This window comes from Chlorocebus sabaeus, chromosome 8, assembly GCF_047675955.1.
Source record: "Chlorocebus sabaeus isolate Y175 chromosome 8, mChlSab1.0.hap1, whole genome shotgun sequence".
In the NCBI taxonomy this organism is placed as follows: Eukaryota; Metazoa; Chordata; class Mammalia; order Primates; family Cercopithecidae; genus Chlorocebus; species Chlorocebus sabaeus.
The window spans coordinates 142214772-142242583 of NC_132911.1; the positions used below are offsets into that span (position 1 = coordinate 142214772).

The 27812-nt window shown below is 46.6% G+C and overlaps 1 protein-coding gene across 2 annotated transcripts in view; it reads right to left on the reverse strand.

Annotated features, from left to right (window-relative positions):
* Positions 1–14065: 14065 nt before the first annotated feature.
* The window catches only part of COL22A1 (collagen type XXII alpha 1 chain), a 327564-nt gene continuing 313817 nt past the window's right edge, over positions 14066–27812 (reverse strand). The window contains exons 59-64 of one of the 2 annotated variants that reach the window (XM_008001616.3): positions 27468–27512; positions 24480–24659; positions 22669–22735; positions 19852–20034; positions 17272–17349; positions 14066–15265 (exon numbers count right to left, since the gene is read on the reverse strand). In XM_008001616.3, the coding sequence (XP_007999807.3) occupies positions 15078–15265; positions 17272–17349; positions 19852–20034; positions 22669–22735; positions 24480–24659; positions 27468–27512 (741 nt within the window). In that variant the 3' untranslated portion in view covers positions 14066–15077. Of the gene's footprint in view, positions 15266–17271; positions 17350–19851; positions 20035–22668; positions 22736–24479; positions 24660–27467; positions 27513–27812 lie in introns of those variants that run through there. The other variant, XM_073018373.1, reaches the window with a different exon arrangement.

The window sequence follows — 27812 nt, forward strand, 5'->3', positions numbered from 1 at the left end:
TAAGAGCTTTCTCCCTACAGTTGTGAACTGGTAGGGTCCAGGGCACTGAACTGCAAGGAAGACAAGCTCCACCCGCTCCTGCCAACTTCCCTTTTCCCAGAACGCCCTTCCAGGAGAATGTAAGGTGGCAGGAATCAGCCAAGAGTAGGCTTCAAAAGAGGCTTGTTCTAGTCTGCTTGTGCAGCTTTACTAGAATTGCCTGACTCTGGGAGTTTACAAAGAGCAGAAGTTTATTTCTCACATTTCTGGCGGCTGAGGAGTCTAAGATCAAGGCACAGGCAGGTTCTGTGTCTGAGGAGGGCTGCTCTCTACCTCCAAGATGGTACCTGGTACACTGCATCTTCTGGAGGAAGGAACTCTGTGTCCTCACAAGGCAGAAAGTAGAAAGGCAAAAAGCTGACAGCTCTGCCAATCAAATCCTTTCAAAGGGCACCTAATCCCATTCATAAGGACAGAGGCCACGTGACTCTATAGCCTCCCAAAGGCCGCATCTCCTAATACTGTTGCATTGTGGATTACATTACAACATGAATTTGAGAGGGGACAAAAACATTCAAACTGTAGCAAAGCTTACCGCTCTCCTGCCCCAATCTCTCCTCCTAACTTCCATCACCCACTACGGAGGGAAACTGCTCTTTTGGCACGCCTCTTGGGGAGGAGGAGAGGTGGTTCACAGGGCCTACTTGACCGTGGTCCCCCAATACCTGAAGGACTGTAAGTAAAGAAACAGCTATGTTAGGAAGGCTTCCCGGTCTGCAGGAGCCAGGCAGATGAGTGTTAAACACGGGCTCCCACATGCCTGGGCTTCCTCTTCTATAAAATCCACATGTGGCCCTAGCGGTGACAATGGAAAGGACGGGGGGGGGGGGCAGTCATTTCGTGAATTATTGATCACACACACTCACGGACGGCAACACAGACCTTCACGTGGAGCTGGAGTCATGTCAACCAGTCCAGAGAGGCCACTTGACTGCTTCACCTCCTCTCTCCATCTGGGCTCTTAGGTCCTTTATGCAGCAATAAAGTCTTGCGGTTCTCTTGGGCCTCACTCAGTGCTGAGCCGAAAAACCGTGCTCACTGAATAAGTGCTAATTGACCCGCAGAGAGAAAAAAAGAAGTGAGTGACTCCTTCCTGACTTAACTTTTTTTTTTTTGCTTAAAACGAATCTATACCACCTTAGGGAAATGGCCCAGTTTCTGAAAGGCAGTGCTGGTAATGTAATATTCTTGGCTAAAAGGCAGTGCTTTCCCCAGGTGAGATGACTTCTCTGGACCTGCAGCCAGGAGGCCTGCATTCCATTCCTACTCTTCCACTCAGCATGGGCTTCTTCCTAGACATGTCGCTCCACCTCTTCAGTGTCTGCAGTGTATAGAAGTTTATCATAAAATCGGCCTCACTATGTGGTTGAAGGAGTCTGACAAGGGCGCATTTGTAAAAGATGCCAGCAGAGTATTGGGCATACGTAGGAACTCAGAAAAGGTTGGGTGTGAAAGGTTTCAGTCAATCTAAGGTTATTAGAAAGTGCTGAGCCTTGGAGAGGACTCTTCAGCATGGGCTTTCAGGATAAGTGTCCTGGAGGCAGGAGGGAAGGAAGACTGAGAGGGGAAGACCAGAGAAAGGACACTGCTGTCCCTCCAGGTGGGAGATGAGCGAACCCACACTGAGGCAGTGGCTGAGGAGCAACGGAGGAGAAGCACGGGAGGGGCTGAAGTGGTGGAATAAAGAGGTCACCCATCTCAGCACCTGAGAAGTTCTCACATTTCCAAAGGGACCAATATGTCCAGGGATGCTTATTCCCACGTGGGTACTGGCTGGTTGGTGAAAGTGTGGTCCTGGGTGGTGCTGTAAAAGCCAGATGAGCTTTAGGGGCTGCAGGGCAGCTGATCAAGCAGAACTCAGAGTGTGAACACCTCCAGCCTTGCAGACCACTTGAATTTTTCATCTTTCTGTCCTCTCTTTGTCACTCAATATGCAGTCAAACGGTGCCTGGAACTGTTTTCTTCTCTCGCGGGCTCTGAAGAGCCCTCTGCAGTAAATGGTGAGGGCCCAGCTTCCTGGCTTGGGAGGGCAGTGGAACTGAAGGGGATCTTGAGTAGAGGGCCGAGCTCTGGGGTCAGAGCATGGAAGCAGATCTCCAGCAGCTTCCCAGAGTCTTTCTCCACTCAGACCTGGATGACTTGGATGGCTTTGTTCACATGAAAAGGCCATTGTCTGATGCCCAGTCTCACAGGGTGATGTTTTGTGATGGGTCTCCTCTGACCTTCAGGGATTAACAATCCACCAGGCAGATATGAAAGGATTCTGAAAACAGAGGACCAGATCCCAAGCAGGGCGAGGGGTGCACCGTATGTGGGTGTCAGAGCCCCAGCAGGGTGAGCAAGGTGTCCACACAGAGGCGCAGGACTGGCCAAAGAACTCAGAGCCTGTGCTGGGTAGGGATGCCCGCATGGAGGTGTCAGAGCCCAATCAAGGTGAGAAAAACACAGTGTGGAGGCAGAGCCACACAGAAAGAGAGGGGAGAGGGCAGCCTGCTCAGGATGACACAGCCTCAGTGGGTGAGAATGACTTCCAGGAAGGGCCACAGGGGTTGGAGGTGGCCTGGGGGTGTCAGAGCCTGGATCAGATTGGGGGTGTAATAACAGTGGCAGTGGGAGTATACAGAGAATGGATGAAATACATAAAGATATTAGGATGATGGGGTCCATTTCTCATTGTTGGAGGAGAGAGTTACAAATGTGGAAAGAGAAAACTAGAAGGAACCTGGTGGTTCTTGGCTGCAGTTCGAGGTATTGATTTAAAGCCATTTTCCATCTATAGATAGATAAAAAATAAATATAGATGCAATATGGGATCTCAAGGAAGGATTCATCACTTTTTATTTCATGCTAAAATGATACAATTCAACTCACATGGATTTCCAGGTGGAATGAGGATGGGAGAACGAGGATGGGAGAATGGCTTCTCTGATTTGCTTAACTGAAGCCAGAGCTTGGGGCTATCTTCTTGGTGGGTAGAGACCACTCACCCTGAACTCTCCTTCTCTGAGTCTCCTACACCACCTCTCCCCGCTCTGAACAATCAGAAGCTCTTATCATCTCCATCTACTCCCATCCCACCCCCAGCCCCTTTCCCACATCTCCTCTTCTCTTTGCTAGGCTCCTTGAGTGGTTTTCCATCATCCTCCACTCCTCCAGTCCTCATTGCTGGATAGAGGGAACAGGAAGCCCTTTGGATCTTGAGGGTGGAGGAATGGAAGCATGAAAGAGGGGTTTAGTCAGAGGACTGGAGATCCAAAGAGCAGTGAGCCCCTATACCATCTGAGTCCAGCTTCCCAGCAGGCTGCCTGTGCGTTATCTAAGACGGGGGACGGGGGACGGGGGAGGAAAGGCAGGTGAACGAGCCTTCCCTGCCTGTTGTTATGTTGCTGAAAGCTACCTGGCCACAGGAGGCTCCAGGAACTATAAGGAAAAGTGGTCATAGAACAGCTGTCTCAGATCAATGCTAATAATGAAATGATGATGATAATGGCGATGCTGCTGATAATGCCAGCTTTTTTTTTTAATACTTCCTACATGTCAGATATTGAAATACCATTCATAGAATAATTGATTTACACTTCCCACCAATCTTATAAAGAAGGCACTATTTAGGTTCCCACTAAGAGAGGGGGAAATCAACATGTTGGGATGCTTTTGAAACTTGTCCAAAGCATATGCTGGAAAGTGGGAAAGAAGGCCCATGTCCTTCCAAGTCAGGAGTCGGACCCTTACTGTAGGTTTGCTTACCATCTGTCTGACTGCACTGGGGCCGCTCCCACAGTAGTGGTAGAGCTGAGTTGACCCTCAGGACAAGTGAGAGCCAGTGAGTCAGGGCAGAGGGTGCAGTAGTGGCCTGGGAGGATGTCCTGGCCAGAAGGGCAGCTTTGCGGGGGATGGTAGGGCACTCAGAGAACTGAAGATCTTTGGATGTGTCTATGGAGAAGGACTTGAAGGTGTATCATGGAGCTGGGCCTGAAGAGGCAGCTGAGGACAGACCACGAATGCCTGTTAGGTCATTCAGAGACCAGATGGCCACAGGCATGGAAGGAGACTCACTACCTACAGCTCCCAAATCTTGGCATAGGCAGACTCAGAAAATGCACAGCAGGAAACCACGGTATTGCTGTAATCTAAAGTTGGGAGGAGCTCACCTTCTTAGGTGGGCATCAGAGGAAAGGGGGCTGAAATCAACCCCAGAGGGGGAGGAAGCCCCATCTCTGTCACTCAGTCCCATGGGGTATATGAACAAGATCAATTGCTTGAATGTTCCAGACACAGAGAATGTGCCTGTTAATGAGCACCTTTAGGAGGCTTCCTAACCAGAGGTCCCAGCTAAATGGAGAAAACCTGTGAAAAGTATGCACTCCATCACACAAAGAGCCCCTGTTTTTACCAGAGGGCTAAGAAACTCATCTAACGCTGCTAACAGACTATCTTAGACTTAAAAATAAGTAATTAAATAAATGACTAATCGAGCAGCTTCCGGCTAATAAGGAATGCATTCTGAATCTCATCTAGTTCTGCAGTGAAGGAATGAGCCACAGGGCAGGCCACGTGTGGGGAGTGAACCACTCAGGGCTTCCCTCTCAGGAGAAAACTGCTCCAGCCGGGAAATTCCTCCCACCTGCTGAGTAAGTGGCTGGGCCTCTGCAGCTGAGGCCCAAAGAACCAAAGACAGGTGAAGCTTGGGCTTCCAGAACACAGGAATGAAAACAGGACCACAGAAGCTGAACGATCCATCTTAAGGTTATCACCTTTCCTTTCCAGGGGTCAGCAGACTAGAAGGTCCAGGGTTTTCCCAGCACCCTTACAGCTGGCAGCAGTTCAGGGAGGCTGTGCAAGGCCTCCGCACATGGTCCCAGCTCAGGAGACAGAGACTGCAGGCAGCTGTTAGGGAGGATGAGATGCTCAAGCTTCCCCAAGGAGACCATTGCTGGGGCAGCTCCTGAAGGTTGTTGCACCCCAGGTAGAGATGAGTGAGATTGTGCAGGTGGATGCTCTCCCCTGGGAGTCTAGAGAGACTCCACTGGGAGCCAGTTCTGTCCCTGGGGCTCAGTCTTAGCTCCTGCAGATGTTTTAGTCGAAGCAACCCCTGAGGCAGGTATGCTGGGCACTCTCCAGCATAGGACCTTGGAGAGGAATGGAAGGCGCGCCTTAGGAGCTGCCTCCCTCTTGCACTAGGGTGTGCCATCTTATTAATATTATTATTAAGACAGGGTCTTGCTCTGTCATCCAGGCTGGAGTGCGGTGGCATGATCATAGCTCACCATACCTACCTCCTGGACTCAAGTGATCCTCCTACCTTAGCCTCCCTAGTAGCTGGGAATCACAGGCATGTACCAGTAGGCTATTTTGATTTTTTGTAGACATGGGATTTCACTGTGTTGCCCAGGCTGGACCAAAACTCCTAGGCTCAAACAATCCTCTTGCTTCAGCCTCCCAAAGTGCTAGGATTACAAGTGGCCTAGGCAAGTCATCTCAGACACCCCTTCTCTGGGCTTTATCTCCCTGTCCCTGTGGTGAGGAGGTGCGAAGAAATCATCCCTCAGATATTTGTCTAACTCCCTGGCTTCTCAGCCCAAGTAATCTGGTCTGCTAGCTGGGTTAACTTGTACATTGCCTGGTGCTGTCTCAGAGTTAGCCCAGCCCAGCCCAGCCCTGGGGACAATCTGGTTTTCCTGCCAAAACAGGATGCCCCTGGCACTTCACCAGCCCACTCCAGCAGGACGGGGATTAGGGGTGAGACAAGCGAAGAGCTCGCCTTGGAGGAGAAGTATGGGTGAGCTACAGATATTCTCAAGATGAATATGTCAATGCGGTATTTTTTTAAAATCAGAATTCATACCAAAAATCCATGATGAACAGAATATCAAATTTTAAATAAAGAATCAGTGTTGCCAGTTTCTCTCTTTGCCTCTAGCACTAACCTGGCTTCGCACAGCACCCTTTATTGATCCTGTCTGGACTTAAAATTGTGTCCTTCACAGCATCTCCGATAAACCTCACTAACACCCTTGGAGGTCAGGATTATGTCTCCCTGCTTGCAGGCAGAGAAGTCAGGTGCCTTTTTTCTGGGGACCAGTAATTGACCGGACACTGGTTCTGTCTGATCCTTTACCCCACAATGCTCTTTCCAGTGGTATCTGTCTAAGGGGGTTCATAACCCGCTGGTGGACATGGGTAAACACATTTTTCAGTGTAATCATTTTATTTTCATTTTATCATCTGATTAAAAAATACATAGATATTATGCCTCTTGAAGAAGTCAAATATAAATTAAGGCAAAAAATCAAGGTGTTGAATTAAAAAATGGTCAAGATGCTTCTTGGACATGGCAGCCATCTGGGGTCTGAGGGCACTTCCTTGCTGTTTGATCTTGGCCAAGTGGCTTTCCCTTTCTGAACCTTTAATTGTTGCAACTACAGAATGGGTCTCCAAGCCACCCTACAGCGTCAGCATTCTTGGGCTTTGGGACTCATTTCTCTGTTGTCTCTCTTAATTCCTTTCAGGGAACCATGGCCACTTAGGAGTCCCAGCAGGCTGGCCCTGGGTATCATCTGTGCCCAACCTAGGGTCTGGCTGCTCCTGGTTGTCACCAGAACAGTGTCAGACTATAAGAGGCTCGGCCCCACCCAGGCCCCGGGATGATGACAACCCAGCCTGTGTCTTCCCATCCCTTGTGTCCATTCCAGTGGGTAGAGTTTAGTACAAGCCCCCTTGGAGCTTGGCCAGGGCTGGGCCTCTGTCCTCCGCATCTCCTAGTGTTTTATCTTGCAAGCAGCAGCAATTCCTGATTTGCATTCCAGTGGCTCCTGCTCTTGAACTCCTTTCACCTGGAGCTCTGGGCAACCCCACCGCCCAGGAGAAAGAGAGAGAGCACCCAGGCTCTTCTTCCATCTCTGCACTACCCTGCTACTGGACCTGGGGAGCATCGACTTTGAGTCTTGAGTGCTTCATCTTTCAAATGCAGAGGTATCAATTCCTGCCTCAGATGCTGGCCACGAGGGCCACATGAAACAGCGTTTGTACAGTGTCTAGGCCAACATCTGCCCTGTAGAAGATGATTCATCATTGTCACTTCTCTTTTTCCCCCACCCCACCCCCGCTGCTACCCAACTGTGGCCTAAAAGATTCTCTTTGATACAAGCTGTGTGACCTGTTTCTTTACCATGTTTCTCTTGGTTACCACCTGGTAACCCGCATGCTGGTCTCATTATCCTCCCAAAAAACAAAGTCCCATTCCTCAGCTTCAAACGATGAATCCCCAGCAGCTAGCACAGTTTCCCTAGGCTGACCCCATTTAAGGGTGTGTCCTGAGTCCCTGCTGTGCCTGGAATATTCTCTGCTTGAAGACCTCTGGTGGAGGGGGTTCAGGTTCTTCGTCTCTGGGCCTTTCTGACCAAATGTTTTCATGAACGCCACCCTGAGGACCATCATCTCCTAACTTTACTCATCCACTCCTTTCTTGGACTCTCCCTTCAGGTGTCCAAATTCAGCTGTGAGGCATCTAACGTTCGTTTTTCAAGATGAATATCACAGTTATTTGTGTGCCGTGGGTTGAGTCCACCCAGCATTCTCCAGTGTACCCCCGTGGGTCTAAATTCCTCCTCGTGGTCCTCAGAACCCCTCGTTGTGCTGTGGTAGGTGGGGAGTTGAGTGGGTTTGTGTGTCCTGATTCCTTCTATAGGATCAAATTCCTTAAATGTATCGCTTCTGAGAGGGGGTACATTTTGCCTTCTGCAGGCCTACTGCATGGACTCAAAGGAACATCTCAACAGGTTCCCGTGAAACTCAGGCAACTCTTATGCCCTGAAAACAAGATTCTGAAAAACGGAACCGAAGGGTCCCCAGGGTGGAGTCTCACAGAAGGAAGAGCTCCATGCTTCCTGAATAAGACGAGGAGAGGCCCCAAATGCAGGTCCGCCTCACCCTACATCCAGTGTGTGGAGTGGTCAGGTGGGAGAGGGCAAGCCTCACAGACTTCATATTTCATAACAGGATTTGGCCTTGCTGCTGTGAAGCCTGGGGGCGGCCCTTCTTCTGCCCTGCTGCTACATCCTTCCCTGTAAAGATGGGGCTAAAAACGCCTGCTCCCCAGGACTGTGGTGAGAAACAGTGTGTGAGCCTCCAAGCACTCAACGGGCACACTCACTGGCAGACGATAGTATCTTTATTTCTACTGTGGAGTCTTCTATAATACCTATAAACTTTATTTATAGCTCTAATCAAATTCAATTGCCAGATTCTGTTCCACGCGTGTCTGTCCCTGTACATGTTGCCCAGAAACACACTTTGGGAGTTAATTATAGACCAGTCTCCTAGACTGTGAGCTCCTTAAGAATGGACCTGTATCCTGTTCACTGTGGTATCCCCAGCACCTGGCCCATGTTTGCTCAGAGTGAAGGACTGTCATTTGCCCACTATGCCCCATCCACTCTGACCATGGAGAATAGCCCCGCTCTGAATGGCAGGGAGCTCTGTCATCCCTGTCAACTTCTCTATTCTTCAGTGACGACAGGGGGCATTCCAGAAGGGAACCAAAGTGAGACCAGGCCAGACAACCTCACAAATGTCTCCATGGCAACAGCTTGTCCTGCCGCACACAAAGGATCCTGGCTAACTATGCTGCCAAAGGTCAAATTGTCAGCGTGGGGCCTCTTAGCCAAGCACGCCTCTCAGAACAAGGCTAGTTTTCCTCATTCTCACTCCTTCTTTCCCACACATCAGGATTGTAAGTAGTGAAGACAATAACCAAGAACACCTTAGGAACAATGCTTGTAGAAATGGGGAATTAGGACACGTTTACACTGTTGGTGGGAGTGTAAATTAGTTCAACCATTGTGGAAGACAGAATGGCAATTCCTCAAGGATCTAACTAGTAATATCATTTGATCCAGCGATCATATTACTGGGTATATACCCAAAGGATTATAAATAATGCTACTATAAAGACACATGCACATGTATGTTTATTGCAGCACTAATAGCAAAGACTTGGAACCAACCCAAATGTCCATCAATGATAGACTGGATTAAGAAAACGTGGTACATATACACCGTGGAATACTATGCAGCCATAAAAAAGGACGAGTTCATGTCCTTTGTAGGGACATGGATGAAGCTGGAAACCACCATTCTGAGCAAACTATCGCAAGGACAGAAAACCAAACATCGCATGTTCTCACTCACAGGTGGGAATTGAGCAAAGGGAACCCTTGGACACAGGGCAGGGAACATCACACACCAGTGCCTGTCATGGATGGGGGGCTGGGGAGGGATAGCATTAAGAGAAATACCTAAAGTAAATGACGAGTTAATGGGTGCAGCACACCAACATGGCACATGTATACATATGTAACAAACCTGCACATTGTGCACATGTACCCTAGAACTCAAAGTATAATAATTAAAAAAAAAAAAGAAATGGGGAATTAGTTGGTCTGGAAATGTCTGTGTCTGGTATTACTTCACTGTATGCACCTTTTCAGGCCTCAAGTATCTGGAGAAGAGATACGTCACTTACCCCACATTCCCTGTCTTCCCAAATGAACGTTCAGGCCAGCTTCACAGAGAGCCCACTATCTTCAACCACGTACACTACCCTCATAACCCTGGCTTCACAAAATAGCACCATCAAAGCAACCTGAAGACAAATGTTCACAATTGGTAAGAAAAGACAAGGAAGAGAAAAAAAATGATTCCCCTAAAATGGCATCTCCCCAACCACGTCAAAGATGCAGCCAGAAATACACCCTCCCTCCTTTTAATGATTTAACAAACAGCTTCTCCTTTGCCCTGGAGAACATTTCTAAAAAACACAGGTTTGGAGTCAGCTCTCTTCACCTCACCAGGAGAGTCCAGGAGGGACACAGGCAAAGGCGGCCCAGAGCGAGGCTGCTGTCTGCTGGCTCAGAGCGTGCTTCGATGTCATGTGTCACAGAGCAGGGAGGTGGGGCATTCTCCAGGAAGTGGGAGACAGGAGTTTTGTGCATGACTTTGGGCATATTGCCTCACCCCTCTGACACAGTTTCCTAATGAATGGAGGGGCAAAGATCTACGCCTGGCCCATCACAGTTGTGTTGCAAGGAATAAATGATAAAGCTTAAGGGAACATGCTTTGAAAAATAGGTAAGCACCCACTGGTTTAAAAAGAGCTCCTCTCCTTGAATTAAAGTGAACAAATGAGCAAGGTTGACTCAAGTGTTTTAAAAGATGGCAAAGAGACTCTTGTAAAGGGTGGTTTAGTTTGCCCTACTTTTAAAAAATTTAATCCTCACCCAAATCCTGTGAATTAATGTTGTCGATTTTATTTAATGGAGGAGGAAACTGAGGTTACTTGGTTATTCCTTTGATGTCTCCAGTTTCGAGCAGCTGGAGTACATTGGGCAGCAAGGGGATGGGCTGCAACACTAAAGCCAAGCAGCTGGGCAGTTCTTAGGGACCAGAGAGAGGCTAATCAACAAATGAATGGGGGTCACCCAGCACTGCAGCCTGGCTGCACTCAAGCTGGGGAAGTTCTTCCAAGTCCTAGCCCACAGAAGCCAGGGCTGCTGATCAGAAGGTCTCTGACTTCCCCCAACAAGAAAGCATGCAGGTGCCCTGTGCAGAAGGCAAAGTGGTCCCTGAGCCAAGGCCAATATGACAGGATTCTACTCATTCCCCTTCTTCCAGCTGGAAAAGGAGTGAGCTTGTATGACCAACCCCATATGGGAGAAAGCCCATGTGGGCCCAGGCATCCCAAAACACACTCCAGAGGTCTTTGGGAAACCCCTGGTCTCATCCATTATTTATTGAATATCTGCTGTGTATTTATTGAGCATCTACTGAACCAGGTGCTGAGTTTCTCCAAAACACAGAATCAACTCTTTCTGCACCTTCCCCATGGCGTTCTAAGAAAGAAGGGGTTTGCAGAGATGGACCCTCAGGCTGTAGCAGTTGGCAGAAAGCAAGTAGGAAGGTCTGTCTAGAAAGTGCTGGTCACTCCAGGTTTGAGCCCAACTCCTTGGGCTACTTGAGTGAATTATCTGTCTCTTCCCAACCCAGGAAAGCATCTTTTCAAGCTCACAGCAGTGAGGATGAAGCATCTCATCTTCAAAGATCTTAAAATCTGTGGGGACATCTGAGTCTTGTTCTGGGTTTACCTGAACTCTGAGCCCCAGGTTTGGGTTGAAATATATGGGACTCTGGGAAACTGAGCAGCAGGAGGCCTCCATGGTGCTTAGGTTGGACGGGAGACAGCAAAGGAAGTGTGGGGAGGGCACAGATCTCTAAAATCTGCTGGGGAGACTTCAAACACTGATTATTCCATACCATCTCCCAGAGACCCCGATCCAGTGGCTCTGGAGCAGTTCCCTAGAATCTATACTGTTAGAAATAAAGTTCCCCGATGAATTTTTACCATCAGCATATCAAGGGAATTCCAGACAAGTGGTACAAACCCTTGTATCCAAATACTGGGCTCCACACTTAGAATTTTGGGAAAATCACTCTTTCTTTCTGAGCCTTGTTTTTCCCATTTGTGGGAGAAAAATAAGGATTCGGATGACACCAGATATTCCCAGGTGTGGGAATTATGATCTGGTACTTACAAAATAATAATTGTTGGGAACTCTATAAGGTAGGTAAGCCAGATCTTTATTTTGTCAAGTAAGGATATAAAAAAGAAGTAAATATTACCCTACACACACACACACACACCCCCCACATTCTCCTCTCACTATTATTTCTCACAGTATGAATCATTTTAAATTATAAAAATTAGAGAGATTTCAGTCTCAGAATGAAAGGTCATCCTTCCAATGCAACACATTTGGGTTGGTTTTCTGTCCAGCTCACACTGTTGACCTCTCATCCCACCTGGCAGATGAACACCTCTGCCTGTGAATGTGAACTGAGTACCAGTAACTGGGAACCTCAGGCCTGTGACTGCCAGGTTTCTGACAAAGAAGTGTCATCCAAAATATACAGAAAACTCTTGAGACTCAAAAATATAAAAATCAGATAATTTTTTTTAAATGGGCAAAATATCTGAACATAAACTTCACCAAAGAAGATATTCAAGTGGGAAATAAGCATATGAAAATACGCTGGATATCAAGCTATTAGGGGATTGCTAATGGAAGCAACAATGAGATACCACTATGCACCTATTAGAATGATCAAAATCCCAAACACTAACAGCACAAAATGCAGGTCAGAAGGTGGAGCAACAGCAACTCACCGCTGATGGAAATGGAAAAGGATGCAGCTATTTGGAAGACCGATTTGGCAGTTTCTTACAAAACTAAACCTGCTCTTACCATGCGATGTAGCAATTGTGCTTCTTGGTATTTACCCAAAGGAGTTGAATAATTACATCCACACAAAAACCTGCACAGATACGTTTACAGCAGCTTTATTCATAACTGCCAAAACTTGGAAGCAACCAAGATGCCCTTCAGTAGGTAAATGGATAAATCCTGAAACTTCCAGGCAATGGGATATTATTCAGCACTTAAAAAAAAAAGGGCTATTAAGCCAAGAAAAGTCATAGAGGAACGTAAATGCAAAACACTAAGTGAAAGAAGGTAAATTGAAAAGGCTGTGTGACACCAACTAGATGACATTTTGGAAATGACAAAACTATGGAGACAATTTTAAAAAACCAGCAGTTTCCAGAGGTTAGGGGAGAAGAGGAGTATGAAGAGGCAGAGCACGGAGACTTTTGGGGGCAGTGAAACTCTTCTGTATGATCCTACAATGGTGGATAATGGCATTACAGTATCCATTCATCCAAACCCATAGAGTGTGCAACACCAAGAGTGAACCCTCATGTCAACTATGGCTGTTGGGCGATAGTGATGTGTCAGTGTAGATTCATCAACTGTAACAAACGTACCGCTAGGGTGTGGGATTTGAAAGGTGGGTGGATGGGGGAGGCTGTGGGGGGGGGGGGTGCAGGGAGCACATGGAAATCTGTACCTTCCTCTTAATTTTGCTGTGAATCTAAAACTGCTCTAAAACTTAGTCTATTTCTTACAACAACAATAAAAATGAAATAGAATAGTAAATGTTCGAGGGCATTGTGCTTGATCAGGTAGATACTTTATTTCAAAACCCTTGCTTTATATATGTATGCATGTACTGATCACTAAGAAATTACACCTCTTACTGTGGGTTATGGTCAAAAAATGTTCAAAGTCACTGGATGAGAGTATTTCCAAGGTCCGTGGGATAGTTTCTTCAAATGAAAAAGGGTATTAGAGTAACCCCCCTGCATCTTTAATGGTTGCGAGAACCAACTGAGATGGTAAATGTGAAAAAGACTGAGAGGGAGACAGTTTTATTCTGCACTGACAGGAATGGCTTCTTTTGGACCCCTGACACCCATCCAGCCCCAGAATCACCAGCTGACTGAACACAAGGAACAGGTATCAGATTTCACTTTTAAATCACTGCAATAATACTTCTCTACCCATGGAAACATCAAACTTCTTGAAATGTTTATGTTCCTGGTTTCTAAATCAATTAGAGGCATCCAGAACAGGGAAACACAAAAAGGAAGTTCTTGATAAACATCTGCTGCATTAGTCTGTAAGTGGCTAACAGCTTGGGTGGATGGACAAATGAATGGATGGATGAATTGATCAATGGATCGATCAATCGGTCAGTCAGTCAATCTGTCAGTCAAGAACAAATGCAGGAAGAGTACATCTCTTTGACCACTGGTGAATCACTTGGCCTCTAGATGCAGTCTAACAGGACAGGTTCTGCTAAAACTTTCTGACTTGCTTCACTCCCTCCTCACTGTGATCCTGCAGAAATGTGCACATCTAAATGTCTGCTTCCATATGAAGGGCAGGCTAATGAATGGCCCTGGACTAGCTCAGTCAGGCACACACATTCACTCCCTCATTCATTCACCAGGTGGGCTGAACATGTGGACTCTGTGCTACGGTTCTCGGAAGGAAAAGATACATCCCAGTGCTTGAAGAGTTCACATTCAGGTGGACGCTGAATATAAGAAATCAATCATCAAGAAGAACTCAGGAGAAGGAAACTTGGATTTATTGAGCACCTGTTCGCGCAGGTCATGTCACATACACACATGCACTTGATGCCATTTATTTCAGAGACAGAGCCCTGGAGATACAAATTTCCCAGCTCTGCTCAGTGCTCTGGCCAACTGCCCACCATTAGGGAACACAAGTGGATGGTCACCACATCCACTTGTTTTATAATTAATATAACTGAAACCAACAAGAGGAACTTGAAGGGGCCTTACCCACAGTTTAGAAGACAAATCAACTCTCAAGGGCTGCCTCTTCAACATGGGTTTTCCCATCTTTGGCCAAGACATATGATCCCACAAAGCCATTGCCAACCACAGACATTATTTCATTTCTGTGAGCTCAGAGCACTGAGGTGGCTGGAGTGCACCCTGAGGGCTGATTCTGTGTTCTCCAAATGCACGTCCCATCAGGAGGTGGGAACATTCCTCATGGTTGTAAATTCTTTCTCTTCCTGCTTCTTTTCCCTCTCTGGACAGTGGTAGTGTTTGTATTATTTCTCCCTGGGTGATCTCTGGACACGACTGAGAATGAAGCCCATTGACTCATTTTCTTAAAGTTTTTCTTTTGAAGAAAGAGGTAAATTTGTCAAGTGTCTGGTCAGGGTTTTGTAGCACCAAGAGTTTCCTTAAAATGGGCAGTTACACATCAGACGGGGGCTGTCAGAAGAATGAAGAAACGATCTCCTGCCCCATAAATCAAGTTTTCCCAACTTCAAAGGAGTGGGAAAGAACTCACAAAGCATCAGCATATGAAATAATAATAATAATTAGCAACAAGAATAATATTAATAATCATCTGACCGACCGGCAGCATCTGTTGGATTTAATAATTTTGAGGTCTCTCAAGAAAATAAAACAAAAAGCAAACAATAAAAGAAAGAAAAAAAAGGAACACATGGCTGAAGTCTTTCAAGACCTCTGGCTTCCCACTGGGCTCCGAGTTCAAGTTTCAGAAATCCACTGCAGTCTTCTGGCTTTCCAGAGTCCTCTAGGGGCCCTTCACATTACCTGGCCGGGCAGCAAGGCTGGCGAAGTAGGCACACTGGGAAGGGTCACACTGGCCTGGGGGACCAGGGGGTCCTGGGGGGCCAGGATGTCCAGCTGGTCCTGTCTCCCCTTGAGGGCCAGGGATCCCAGGAAGTCCATCTTTAGCATAGCCAGGTTCCCCTGGTTGACCTGGCCCAAGGAGCAAAAGAAACAGAAGGTGGTTCAAGATCCTTCTGGGAGGGGATGGGCCCTGACCTCACAGCTTCCATTCACTACGAACTCAGGACCTGAAACATCCTCAGATGGAACATCCCCAAGGTCTGGGAGCTCTGAGCAACTAGAGTGGTACACATAAACACAAGGTGGCAGGAGCACCTCAATATGCAGAAGAAGGGGTTGCTTTAACTATTGGACCTGGAATAGTAATCCAGGTACCACTGGAGAGAAAGAAACAAGGGTAGATTGAGACCAGGTAGGGTATACGTTTTCCACTGAAGAGTCAGATGAGAGACCTGGCCTTCTGGGTTCTTACATGGGTCTAGGGAACGTGTCTGAATGGAGAGTAGACACCAAGTCCTAATCATTAACCCTTTGCCCCAATTCACATGACCTTAGAGACACCTGGTGACATTCCATTACTCAACATCCAACTTGTCCCAAATCTCTATTTTCTCAGCTTTATCTACACATTAAATTTGAACTACATATTTGGATTACATTAAGCTATTCTGCAAAATCATGGCCAAAGACAACATCTAGGATGCAAGTAAGTGACACTTAAAATAGTCCAAAATTGAGACCCAGAAAATACTGCCTATAGACAAACTTCTATCCCTTCACTTAGTAACATCATAACATCATATATAATCAACCTATCTTTCTTCTTAGCTTTGGGAACTTGGAAGGTCAGTGCTAAGTCTTGCGTTTAACCCTAGTAGTGACATCCCTTCTTAAGTCTTAGTAATCATCTTATCAGAAAATCTCATATAAAATAAATACAAAGTAAACTTTTCACTTAAAAAGATCGGTAGACATTTCATTAATTCTATTAATGCTTTGGTAATAGCTATTTAATCTATAATCTTGCCTAGATCAAGTTTGGAGACCTCAGTGTTATTCATTCCTTGGGCTAAGAGCCACTGAAATGTGATAATTATCTCACTTCCACATTGGTACAGTTACTTCCTCCTTTTCAATGGTTTCTGTTCGGCCATTTACTCTTGATTTGGAATTGCCTGGGTTTAAATGTTACTCTTAATATTATAAGCTATTTGAAAATAGGTAAGCCATAAAAATAAATATTTATAATGTATTTCTAATTATCTTCTCTAGGGAAAATAATAATAAATATCCACTTTAGAAAATTTGGAAAATCATGAAGGTATAAATACTAAAATTGAAATTCTCTATAAGATCAATATTCAGATATGACCTCAGGCAAACATGTAAATTAAAGTTAAATAAAAAATAGAAGCCTCAACAGTCAAATTTCTTCTACCTTCTACCTATACACCTCATTTTGGAACGTGATTATTGTTGCATTGTAGAGATCTTCCAACATGGCCACTGGGTAGCATGACCAACTTGTCCCAGTTTTCTCAAGTCATGTCTTCGTTTCAAAGCTGAAATTCCCAGGTCCCAGAAATGTCCTCAGCCCTGGGACAGCTAACCGCCCTACCACTGGCTGAGCATTTCCCAAAACATATTCTGAGAAGTGCTAAAAGGATATTAACAACTGCACAGTGAAAGAAAAAGGACTCCTCTTTCAAGTGAATTTCGAAAGTGCTAGGTTAAACAAAACAGACACATTTTAAAATGTGAGTCCTCAGCACTTACGATAGTGAATGTGCACCAGAAATGTCTGAAAGAGAAACATAGTCCCCAGCAGTTCCTGATTTAGCCCAAGTCAGTTTTTGTTTTGTTTTGTTTGTTTTGTTTTGCTTTCTCCAGGACCATTTCATGAAATTTTAAATTCATGGGACACACTTCAACAATTCATAGAATACACTATAGTTTTCTTAGTAAGTCAAGAAGGTCGTAGTTTAGAAATATTTAATGAAACTAAGTAAATGATCTCTGTCTCCTCCTTATCTGTAGAGCCCTCCTCTCCACTGACGGCTGGGGGGCCACGGGTAGGAGTGCTGGGTCCCCAGGTGGCTCACACCCTACCCCTGAGCCTCCAGAATGAGTCATACCTGGGATGCCAGGGGGTCCCATCTCGCCTCGGAGGCCAACTCCAGGTGCACCTGGGTCACCTTTGGCTCCTCGCTCACCTGGGAAGAAAAACATGCACTTTTGATGGCGGAGACCCCCGGGGACAACAGAAACTGGGCATCCCGTGTTGTGAGAAGTCCAGGTACAACACTGGGCTGCTGCCGTGTTCCAGTCTAAACCACCCTGTGTACATACCCTCATGCCGCACAGTACTCCCAATTCCCATTCACATACTCATTCACACACACACACTCCAGCACACACTCACATTCAGAAATATGCACATGGAATCACCAAAACAAACACTCCCTCCTAAATGCATATTTACATATGAACATTTGCTCAAGCACACATCTACCCAATTCCATACAGACACATATATATATTCAAACCATATTGACAACTGTATACATACACTCATATACACATACTGACTCGTTCAGACAAATGTACACACCTACACACTCTCTCTCATATGCCATACACACAGAAGCCTGCATGCATCCCCTCTTGTATGTCCATGCTTCCTGCATTTCCAAGCATTGTACCTGAACCTTTATCAGGAAGAAACGGGATGATATCTAAACAAATTCAACATTCACATGGGCATGTGCAGTGATAAGTAAGACACAGCTCTACTCTCAAGAAGCTTGAAATTTAATAAGATAAATAAAATAGGGCACGAAGAACATTCTAGTATGAAACAGAATGTGCGATAAGTACCATCATAGGAATTTTAAAAACCACTCCACGCATGCCGAGGAGACAGAGTGATCCATTTCCCCTGGGAGGACACTTGAGATCATATTTGAATGAAGATGGTGGAGATGGGAGTAAACCGTCTCTCACCCTTGTTTTTTAAATCAATCACTTGTTTTGCCATATTGTTTCCAGAATATCTGCAGCATGCAATATATTTTCTCTTGTAACCCCAATTGAAATTCTGCTGGTTCACAGGGACTTCAGACCATTCACTTTTATTGTTATAATAATTATGTTTGGTCAGTATTCTGCCACAATCTGATGTTCTCTATGCTTTATGCTTTCTTGTTGACATTTATTTTATATATTTTGTTTTATGAAATCATATGAGTAGGACTAGAATATACAAATTTAACAAAAAGCCTTTCAAGTAGGAGAAACATTATAGGAAATGGATACACAAATTAAGAATTAGTAAGAAAATGGGAGATCAAAAGAGGACAATGTTAGAGGCATCCGTCTCCCTAACTCCAACAAGTCACTCCAGAGCAGCTAAAATGACACCACATGCTCTTTTCCCTGCCCCATGCTTACTCCTAATCGGACAGGAGTGAATTATGAATTATCCTGTCTTTTATCTTTATTTGAAATTGCCTTATTCAAAAATTATTAATTGTATAAGCTATTTGAAAGCAGGCAAGCTTTAAAAAGTAGATCAAATATTTTTTAAACAACCTTTTATAAATCATTCTACTATAAAGACACATGCACACATATGTTTATTGCAGCACTATTTACCATAGCAAAGACTTGGAACCAACCCAAATGCCCATCAATGATAGACTGGATTAAGAAAATGTGGCACATAGACACCAAGGAATACTATGAAGCCATTAAAAAGAATTGAGTTCAGATCTGTTGCAGGAACATGGATGAAGCTGGAAACCATCATGCTCAGCAAACTAACACAGGAACAGAAAACCAAACACCACATGTTCTCACTCATAAGTGGGAGTCGAACAATGAGAACACTTGGACACAGGGAGGGGAACATCACACCCCGGGGCCTGTTGGGTGGTGGGGGTCAAGGGGAGGGAGAGTATTAGGACAAATACCTAATGCATGCGGGGCTTTAAACCTAGGTGACGGTTTGATAGGTGAAGCAAACCACCATGGCACATATATACCTAATGTATCAAACCTTCACATTCAGCACTTGTATCCCAGAACTTGAAGTAAATTTAAAAAAAAAAAACAAAACTTTTATTTGTTAAAAAATAATTTTTTGAATTTATTTTTAACCCTTCCCCTCTCTCTCTCACATCTGTCTTCCCGCAGAGAGAGTAAGTGTTCTGACCTGTTTACCACTGTGTGATGAGTTAAATGGTACAGACTCCACCCTCTGAAAGAGAGACCTTCTGTTGGCTGGAGCTCTGATGTCCTGATAAGTCACTGCCTTGAGACCTGGGCAGTTAACAGCTGTTCTGTTCCAATGTTAAGGCTGGCATTTAATCTCCATTGATATTAAATGTCTTATTCCTCAGTGCTAAACTCAGTAGGGGAGGAAGCAGGCACGTTGTTTACCTCCCTGAAACTTGAGCAGCGGAGATGGAGAGAGAACAAGAAAGTAGGAGGGAACTGATTCAATCTTCCTAGCAGAAGCATAATTTTGTAGAAATGTCAAGTATGAAAGCCTCTTATGCATATGATAAAATTATATGATGCCAAAACTCTGGGTGTTACCAAGCTACAGGCAATGAGAGTGGCATGAATAATGCATGCAGTGCCACCTCCCAGCCGTGTTCCTTCTCCACCTTCCAGGAGTACATGGAGCACATCTCCTCCAGGTCTTCACTCACCTTTTGGACCTATGGGTCCAGAGGGTCCTTCCAGACCCCCCTGCCCAGGACGACCTGGCTCCCCCATGGGGCCGGCCCGACCTGGAAGCCCATCTTTTCCAGGGGGTCCTGGGGGCCCGGGTCTGCCTTGAGATGCCTTCATGTGCGCTGGGGGCATCTGGGCCAGGAGGTAGGCGAGTTTGGCTGTGGAGTAGGAAAAAGAGAGGCATTTCATGAAGAATGGATAGTGGACATAGGACAGGATGGCTACTCACTGCCAACTCAGAACCAAGGGGCCAATAATAGCTGCGGAAACAATATCGATGACACGTCACTTGGCATATGTGCAGCATTTGTATGGGCACCTTCTGATTGTGGCTGGTCATGGGGTGACTTAATCAGTAGTGACCATCACTGACCCTGGAGCAGGTCTGCCTAGGCTGGGATCCCAGGACAGCCACAGCCAGCCAGGTGGCCTCGAGCAAGCTACTTGACCATTCTCAGCCTTGGTGTCCCTTTCTATGCAATGGAGACAATGAACTAGCACCTACCCCACTGGGCTGGAATGAGGATGGAGTACGTGAGATGATATACGTGAAATAGTGCCTGGCACTTGCTAAGTGCTCAGGAGATGCTGGCTGCTACCCCAGGGGCAGAACGATGGAAGCCATAGTAGCATGGACAGCAGTAGCAGTAGTAGCAATTGCAGTGGTCAGTTGGGGAAACTGACGCTGGGATGGAGGAGATAAGTGGTTTACGCAAAGCTATGTTGGTCACTTTTCCTCTCCAATGTCAAATTCCTCATCTATAAGCTAAAGGGCGGGACACAATGGTCACTGGAGATCCTATACATCTAAAATGTTAATATGACAGAGCTGATTTAAAGACCCAGAGGTCCAGTGCTGGTTTGGCAGCCTTTCAATGGGACAGGGATATATGCCCATCTGGTGGCCACCAAGGGCAGTCTTTGTTTGCCATGCAGTCACAGGTAATCAGGCCCAAACTGCTATTTTGCAGACACTGTGACCAAGACCAGAGGCTGGGAGGCTACCCAAGGCCCCCGGCGTTTGACAGGGAAACCAAGGCAGAGTCAGGCTCTTCTGACTGCCTGATTGATCACTTCCCAGAGTACCCCCCTTCTACTACTCCTCTCACAAGGCAGCAGGAGGACAGGTGGTCCACTTCTGCAACCTGACAAACTGCTCAACTTTTCTGAGCCTTGATTTTGTCATCTTTAAAGTGGAGTGGATGCTCCTTCCTCAAAGGCCTGTTTGGAAGAAATGACTTAGCCCAGCAGATTATCTATCCAAACCAATTTGAAAGGGGTCTTGTCCCTGCTCTTGGGCTAGAGATCCCCCAAAAGCAAAGGCCATTTCTGTCACTGATGAATCCAACATTCAGAAGGCAGAACTCAGAGATCTACACACATGAGACCTCAGAACACCACCTACCCATGGTACCCACCAATCTGGTCCTTATTTCCCTCCTCTCATTGCCTCCTTCTCCCACCCAACACCCACTCGTTGATGTGTGCTCCAGAAAACAGTCCTTTGCCCTCATTTCCATGCAGGAAAAAGACCATGTTTTTTTTCCTGTATGGAAATGGACCATGTTCCCCTGGACACTCCAAGAGGACAGGAAGGAGGGCCGTCTTGTTTACAGCTGTGTCCTTGCTCCCAGCACAGAATCTCGCAATGGGAGGTGCAAAATAACTGAGACATGATCATGTAAATAAACGTGCCCTCCCCTTTTGTCCTTGTGCGCCTGGAAAGTAGTTATGGATTTCTCTTCTTCGCTGCAACAAAATCTTGTGTGACTTTCTTCTCCTCTAACTTCCCATTGCAGAGGGAATGGGAATGGCTGTTGTTCAAGACAGTTTGATGATGAAGAGCACAGAACCTTCAGTGAGGCTGCCCGGGTAGAAATCCTGGCCAGATCTTCCCAGCTCATCAACCTTAAGTTACTTAGCCCCTAATAATTCTGCTTCTAACAATTCTTACAATAATTACATGAGCCTCATGAGATTGTTTGGAGGCTTCTTTGGGTTAACACTTGCAAGAGCTGAGAACTTCACCTGATCTTGGCAAATGCCAACATGCTGGCATGATTACTACCATCCTCCTACTTTCCCCTCCCTAAGCATCTGCTACGCACAGGCACATGCTAGACCTGGGGACGTAACCATGAGTCAATGCAACAGGACTGAAAGGATTTTAGTTCCTTGAAAGCACTAGGCCTGCCTGCCCCACTCAGGGCCTTCACACATGTTGTTCCATAGACCTGGGGTTACATTTCATCTTTCAACTTGCAGCTCACATGGCCCCTCCTCCAGGACGCCTTCATTAATCCACTCCCTGGCCTCTGAACTATCTTAGGTATGTTCATCTGTCCTCTTTTAATGCCTGCTGTGAAAAATAAAATTTAAGAACTTTTATTGACTTTACTAAAATCATCTTGTCTATTTGTTTATCTACTTCCTCCTCTGGACTGTGAGTTTCATGAGGTTCATAGCAGTAAATAACCAAAATTCTTTACAGACTAGATAAGTGGCTCAATGCACAGAATAAATGATTGATCATAGTAGAGCTGTTTTTATAGATAGTGAGCTCTCCTTCACTAGAGGTAATCAAGTGAAAGCTGAAGGACTAGTCCTAGAGAAAGTATGTGTCAGATAAAGGACAGACAGTCTTCAGGGCATTCCTCAACCCTGATAGTCTACACTTGAGCTGCCAGTCAAGTGCTTTTCTTACTCCAGGATGCAAAAGCATTCAAGTCTGAATGAAAGGACTGCTTCCTGTGCTCTTCTCTGCAAGACCGTAACACAGTCCAGATACTCACTTTCGAGCTGCTTCCCCAGCTCTTCTTGAATAAGCCGACGCAGGGTTTCCATGGATGGAGACTCCCCCTAAGAGGGAGGGAAGGTGGAGTCATTCATCTTCCCAGTAACTTCTGCCACCTAAGAACCCAGGGACTTAGGAAGCCAGGAAGTTCGTAGGTGGTATATACCCACACAGGGAAGCACATGTTCCTAACCCAATCTTTTCCATGTCTCAAATCCCTTCCTCCCTTCTGTTATGCAGGCAGCATCATCCCATTTTACACAGCAACCCGGACTCTGGGCTCTCCGAGCCACTGCTGTCCTTCCTTCCATACCCTTCCAGCTTATTCACTGGATTTCCTTCCTGATCAAGCCACCGTGCCCATTAATTCCACTCATACTCCCTTCTTAGCACTGGACCTGGGAGATCTGGCCCCTAATCTCTCCCTGCCAAAGTTGTGTCCACTTTTCGGACATAGCCCACAGGCTGCCTTCTATGTGAACTCGTGTGGATTTCCTCTGCCTGGCTACTTGGCCACTCTGGTTCCTGTGGTCTGGTTTTCCCTGCTTAGGTCCACTGTGGCTCTAAACAACTTTCTCACCAAGTTCTGGTGCTTGGTCCACAGAAGCTGATGAGTTTGCCAACCAGAGGAGCAAGTGTTGTCTCCAAGCTCACACAGTGGCATGTGATTCTTAGAAGAACCTAGAGGAGCTGTCCTCAAGCTGTACAGAGCTGGTCCCTTCCTGTCTGACTGCTCAAGGGCAGTGTCTATCCCTCAAGGGCAGGGGTCTTACTGTGCTCATCTCTGTAGCCCCATACCTGGCATGAGATAGACTCCATTTCCTTATTCTTTTATTCTGACCAAGAATCTTTTATATTAGTCCCAGAACTCTCATCACTGCCCATAGCAGCAGGACTGGCAGAACTTGGCAAAGCTCCAAGAGGGCTTTGGAAGCCAGCTGAGTGCTCCAGCCTCTCCAATGACTTGGCCAAGAGACAGACTCTGGCTGCCTGGCATCTTTCAGGGCAGCTGAAACCCAGGCTGACCACAGCCACCAGGAACTGACGCAACTGCAGAGCATCAGAAGTGGCAGGGACATGGAGGTCATCCAGACCTGGGCTCTGAGAAATACAAGGGTCTCCAGAAGACCATATGGGCTGCTGAGCAGGAGGGGGCGGTCACATGGACTTCCACCAGGGGAGCTCTGCGTCTATCTTTTTATAGCCCATGTATGCCTGTGTCACGAGATGGTGTAAAATGAAAGTTCTGCCACTAGGATAAAGGATGTTTAAAGAAAGAAAAAAACATCACTCTAAATAAGCCCTTGTTCCCAGCTTTGGAAAAAGAGAGATGCAGGAGGAAGAAGGAGTACTCTAGGTTGGCAGATACAAGAGTGGCAAAGCCAGGCATCAAAATGGATGGTGAACCATCCCACAGTGAAGTTCAGACCCCTGGGAACTGGGTGTCTTCTCAACTGCCTTTTGCACAAGGTCCTGGGCAGAAGAGTTCTACAGCCCAAGAAATGAAGTCTTAAGGATTCATTACCACTGAGGAAGAGGGTTGAACAGAAGAGGGACTATTTTTGAGCATTTCTTAAGCTAGGCACGTTATTTAACTTGATCATCACTAATCAGAGGGGGATTTTGTTTTTCCTTTTTGCAGACAAGGAACGGCAGATTCAGAGAGGAAAAGTAGCCTGCTCCAGGTCACACCTTCAGTCACTGGAAGACTGGGATCTGTAGCCTAGTGCCTCTGAAGTCCACACACTTCCCTGGCTCCCTCTAAGGCTCTGAGGAGCCCTGAGTCCAAAGCCGTACCAGCATCCTTACCCTCAGTCCTGGAAATCCCGGCTGACCTGGAGGCCCTGGGGGTCCAGCTGGTCCGTTCTCCCCAGGTGGTCCTTGGGGACCCATCAAGCCTGTGTGGCCTTTGTGGCCTGGGATTCCAGGGTCCCCAGGCTGGCCCTTTCCACCAGGAGGTCCTTTGTCACCTTTGATCCCAGGATCTCCCTAAGGAGGCGAGAAGCATATTATCGTGTGTCTCAGGGCTGGAAACCGTACCCTACGCGACTGCAAAAGGGGTTCCCCCAGTCTGCCTCTTAGATCACTGAAAGGGAGACCTTGGCCCTGGGTGGCCCATGTGTGGCTTGGGGTAACAAGAGCCCCAGAATCCATCACATGCACCATCCTGATTATACAAATGAAAACATGGGCAGCCTGGACAAGATGTTGTGACCCCATCATTAGCAAAAATAATTTTTTAAAAAACTAGCCAGGCACAGTGGCAATTGCCTATAGTCCCAGCTACTTGGAAGGCCAAGGTGGGAAGATCGCTTGAGGCCAGGAGTTTGAGACGACAGTGAGCTATGATCATGCCATTGCACTCTAGCCTGCGTGACAGAGTGAGACTCTGTTTTTTAAAAAAGAAAGGAAAAAGAAAAAGAAAACATGCAGGGCCCAGAGACAGAAAGCCACCAGCCCATGGTCACACAGCTAGTCTATAGAGAACAGGATAAGAATGTTGATTGTGGAATTCCAGTCCTATTCTTAATCCCAAGAGTGCAGCTCCTCGGGCTGCCTGGAGAAGGCTGGCCCTGGCAACTGAGACTGATGGTGGAGCTGCTGACCCCTTTCTGGCCTGGTTTTGCTCTCTAGAGACAGTGGTCCTCTCTCAACAGAGGTGACTCCCTCCCAGGTCATCTCCTTCTCCTTTCTCTCAGCTCTAGGGAGTTCACAGAGGATTATCCAAGGGCCTCCAGCACTGCCCAGGGCTCATCTCTCCCCACAGCTGACCCAGAGCTGGAAGTGCTGGACCAATGACTTGGTAACTATGGCAAGCCCAGGGCAGTCCAGTCCTCTGCCTTTATGTGCTACTGTGTGTTTGACCAGCAAGTTCAAATGGTTGGTTGGTCTGAAAATATGACACCCACATTAATGGCCTCGGAGATAATGGAACTCCATTGCTGGGATGTAGCAGAGAAAGGGAGGCTCAGGGAGAAAAAGAAGAGACACCAGATGGTAACTGTGAATGTGTGGCATGGCCGACAACATGACCCAGAGCCACAGAAAAGGAAAACAGTGCAGTCACCACACCATCTCTAACATAGGCACTTAAATGAAAAATGCAAGGAGTGAGACAATAGGTAACGTATGATATGCTCAGAGTGGGGAGGGGGTTAAATACAAGGTAAATGCACATTTATAACACACACCGCACACAATTCTGTATGCACAGACTCCCTCGAAAAGATAAAAAGGAAAAGCACATGATAGACCCTGGAGACGGGTGGAGCTAAGGGGTGAGATGGAAGGGGCACATAATTTTCGTTGCATTCAATTGTCCTGCAATTTTCACTGTTGAACAATGTGCCTGTATTGCTTTCAATATTTCAACAATAACCCAAAATCAATGAATTCAAAAATAATAATTGAGCAGATCCAAAGAAGTCACTTCAATTTTCCAGGTGTGATGCATTTCACAGGACGTTGCAATCTCTGTCAGTGATCTTGAATTCAGGGGTCTAGTAAAGTCCTGGTATTTGTACACCTGGATGCCAAGGCCCTATCTCATGTGTGGTACAGCATTTTCTATTCATTAAATGTCTCACAATCACTTTGTGGTGACAGCACTTGTCCCATATTTCAAATGTTCCCAGAGTACAAAGAAAAGGGTAGTCTAATGGCTCCCTGGCAATGTGCCATGAAAGCACTTAACAGGCAAAAGGCAAGCTCTCTGCGTATTGATTAGGTATTAAAGAAGAGATGCCATTGGTGGTCTGAGTTCCTTGGCTCTCAACCAAAATTCAAGCCTATATCCTGCGCCAATACCTCCCACAGGCGCCTGAGTCGCATTCTCCGAGGGGCAGGGGGTAACGTCAACGCCTTCTCAGCCACATGTCCCTCATGTCCCTGGCTCCGTCGCTCAGGAACCAACAGCCACGGGATAAAGGAATCAAAGTCATGGGAAGGAGACAGGAGGAAGATCCAAGGGGGAGAATCCCTGAGACTCTGCCCCCACTTTTCTCACTCCTCTGGCTGTGGGAGAAGCCAGCCGGCTCCCCACCCACCCCACTTGCGAAGAAAGCCGAGATAAATTCCTTTCAGGACCATGGAAAACAAGCGGGGGTGGGCTGGGGGTGCCTGGGACGTCCGTGTCCCTGTCGTGCAACAGTGTGACAGCATGAGGCTGACCAAACGCAGGATTGTGGGCAAACGAGACACAGAAAGCCTCCAAAGGGAGCAGCAGTCGTGAGTGTGAGAACGCGTCCGCCTTCCACAGGCTCTTCAGCAAAAAAAGAGAGAAAAAGAAGAAAAAAGAAGTCTTTTCCCCTGTTGTTTTTTGGAGAAATGAAATGTAAAGAAAGGCTTTCTGAGTATAACGCCAAGGCAATTCATTATGGGAAAATCTGTTCCCTTGTCACCTCCAGCGACAAATTTGGCTCCTGGCAAATTGGCACTTCGGGAGCCGAGCCCATCTCGGCGGGCATTTGCACATGGGGAGAAAGAAATCTGTCAATGTCTCCCAAGGCTTGCCTTTGAATCTCTAAGTGTGATGATTTTAGTCCTTAAACTAATAACCAAAAAGGAAAAAAGGAATAAAATAATAATAACATCAAGTACAAACAATCCTGGGAGGGAAAGAACGTCCCTTTGTGGGGCTGGTGATCATCCAGGAAAAAGTGAACAAAATCACGACAGGTGGCGTGATCCAGGCGGGTGTTTACTAAGTGCTTTGGACAAAGGCCAGGCTCAACATCCCGTGGCCACTGTGCAAAGGTCATGTTCAGTGTGTTCAAGGTGCCTGTGCTTTCCACTCACCCTTTCTCCTTTGAATCCAGGCTCTCCAGGCTTCCCAGGGACCCCCTGCAAGGAGAAAGCAAGGACAGTCATTGCCCCAGACCCTCTGCACTGATGTCCTTGCCTCGCTGGATATTGTTCACAGTCCTGCATGCTGAGGACAAGGGCTCCTCAAGAGATAAGGTCCCCCGAGGGCTCCTTTCTGATTTATGCCCTCTGATTTATGTGGGGGTGGCACACTGCGTCTTCTTTCCTTTCCTCCTGGCACTATCCACTTTTGACTGATGGCACCAGCCCCTGGTTGGCCCCTCCAGATTCCTCCCCTACCTCTTGTGGGATAAATCCCACTCCCTTTAATATGCCCAG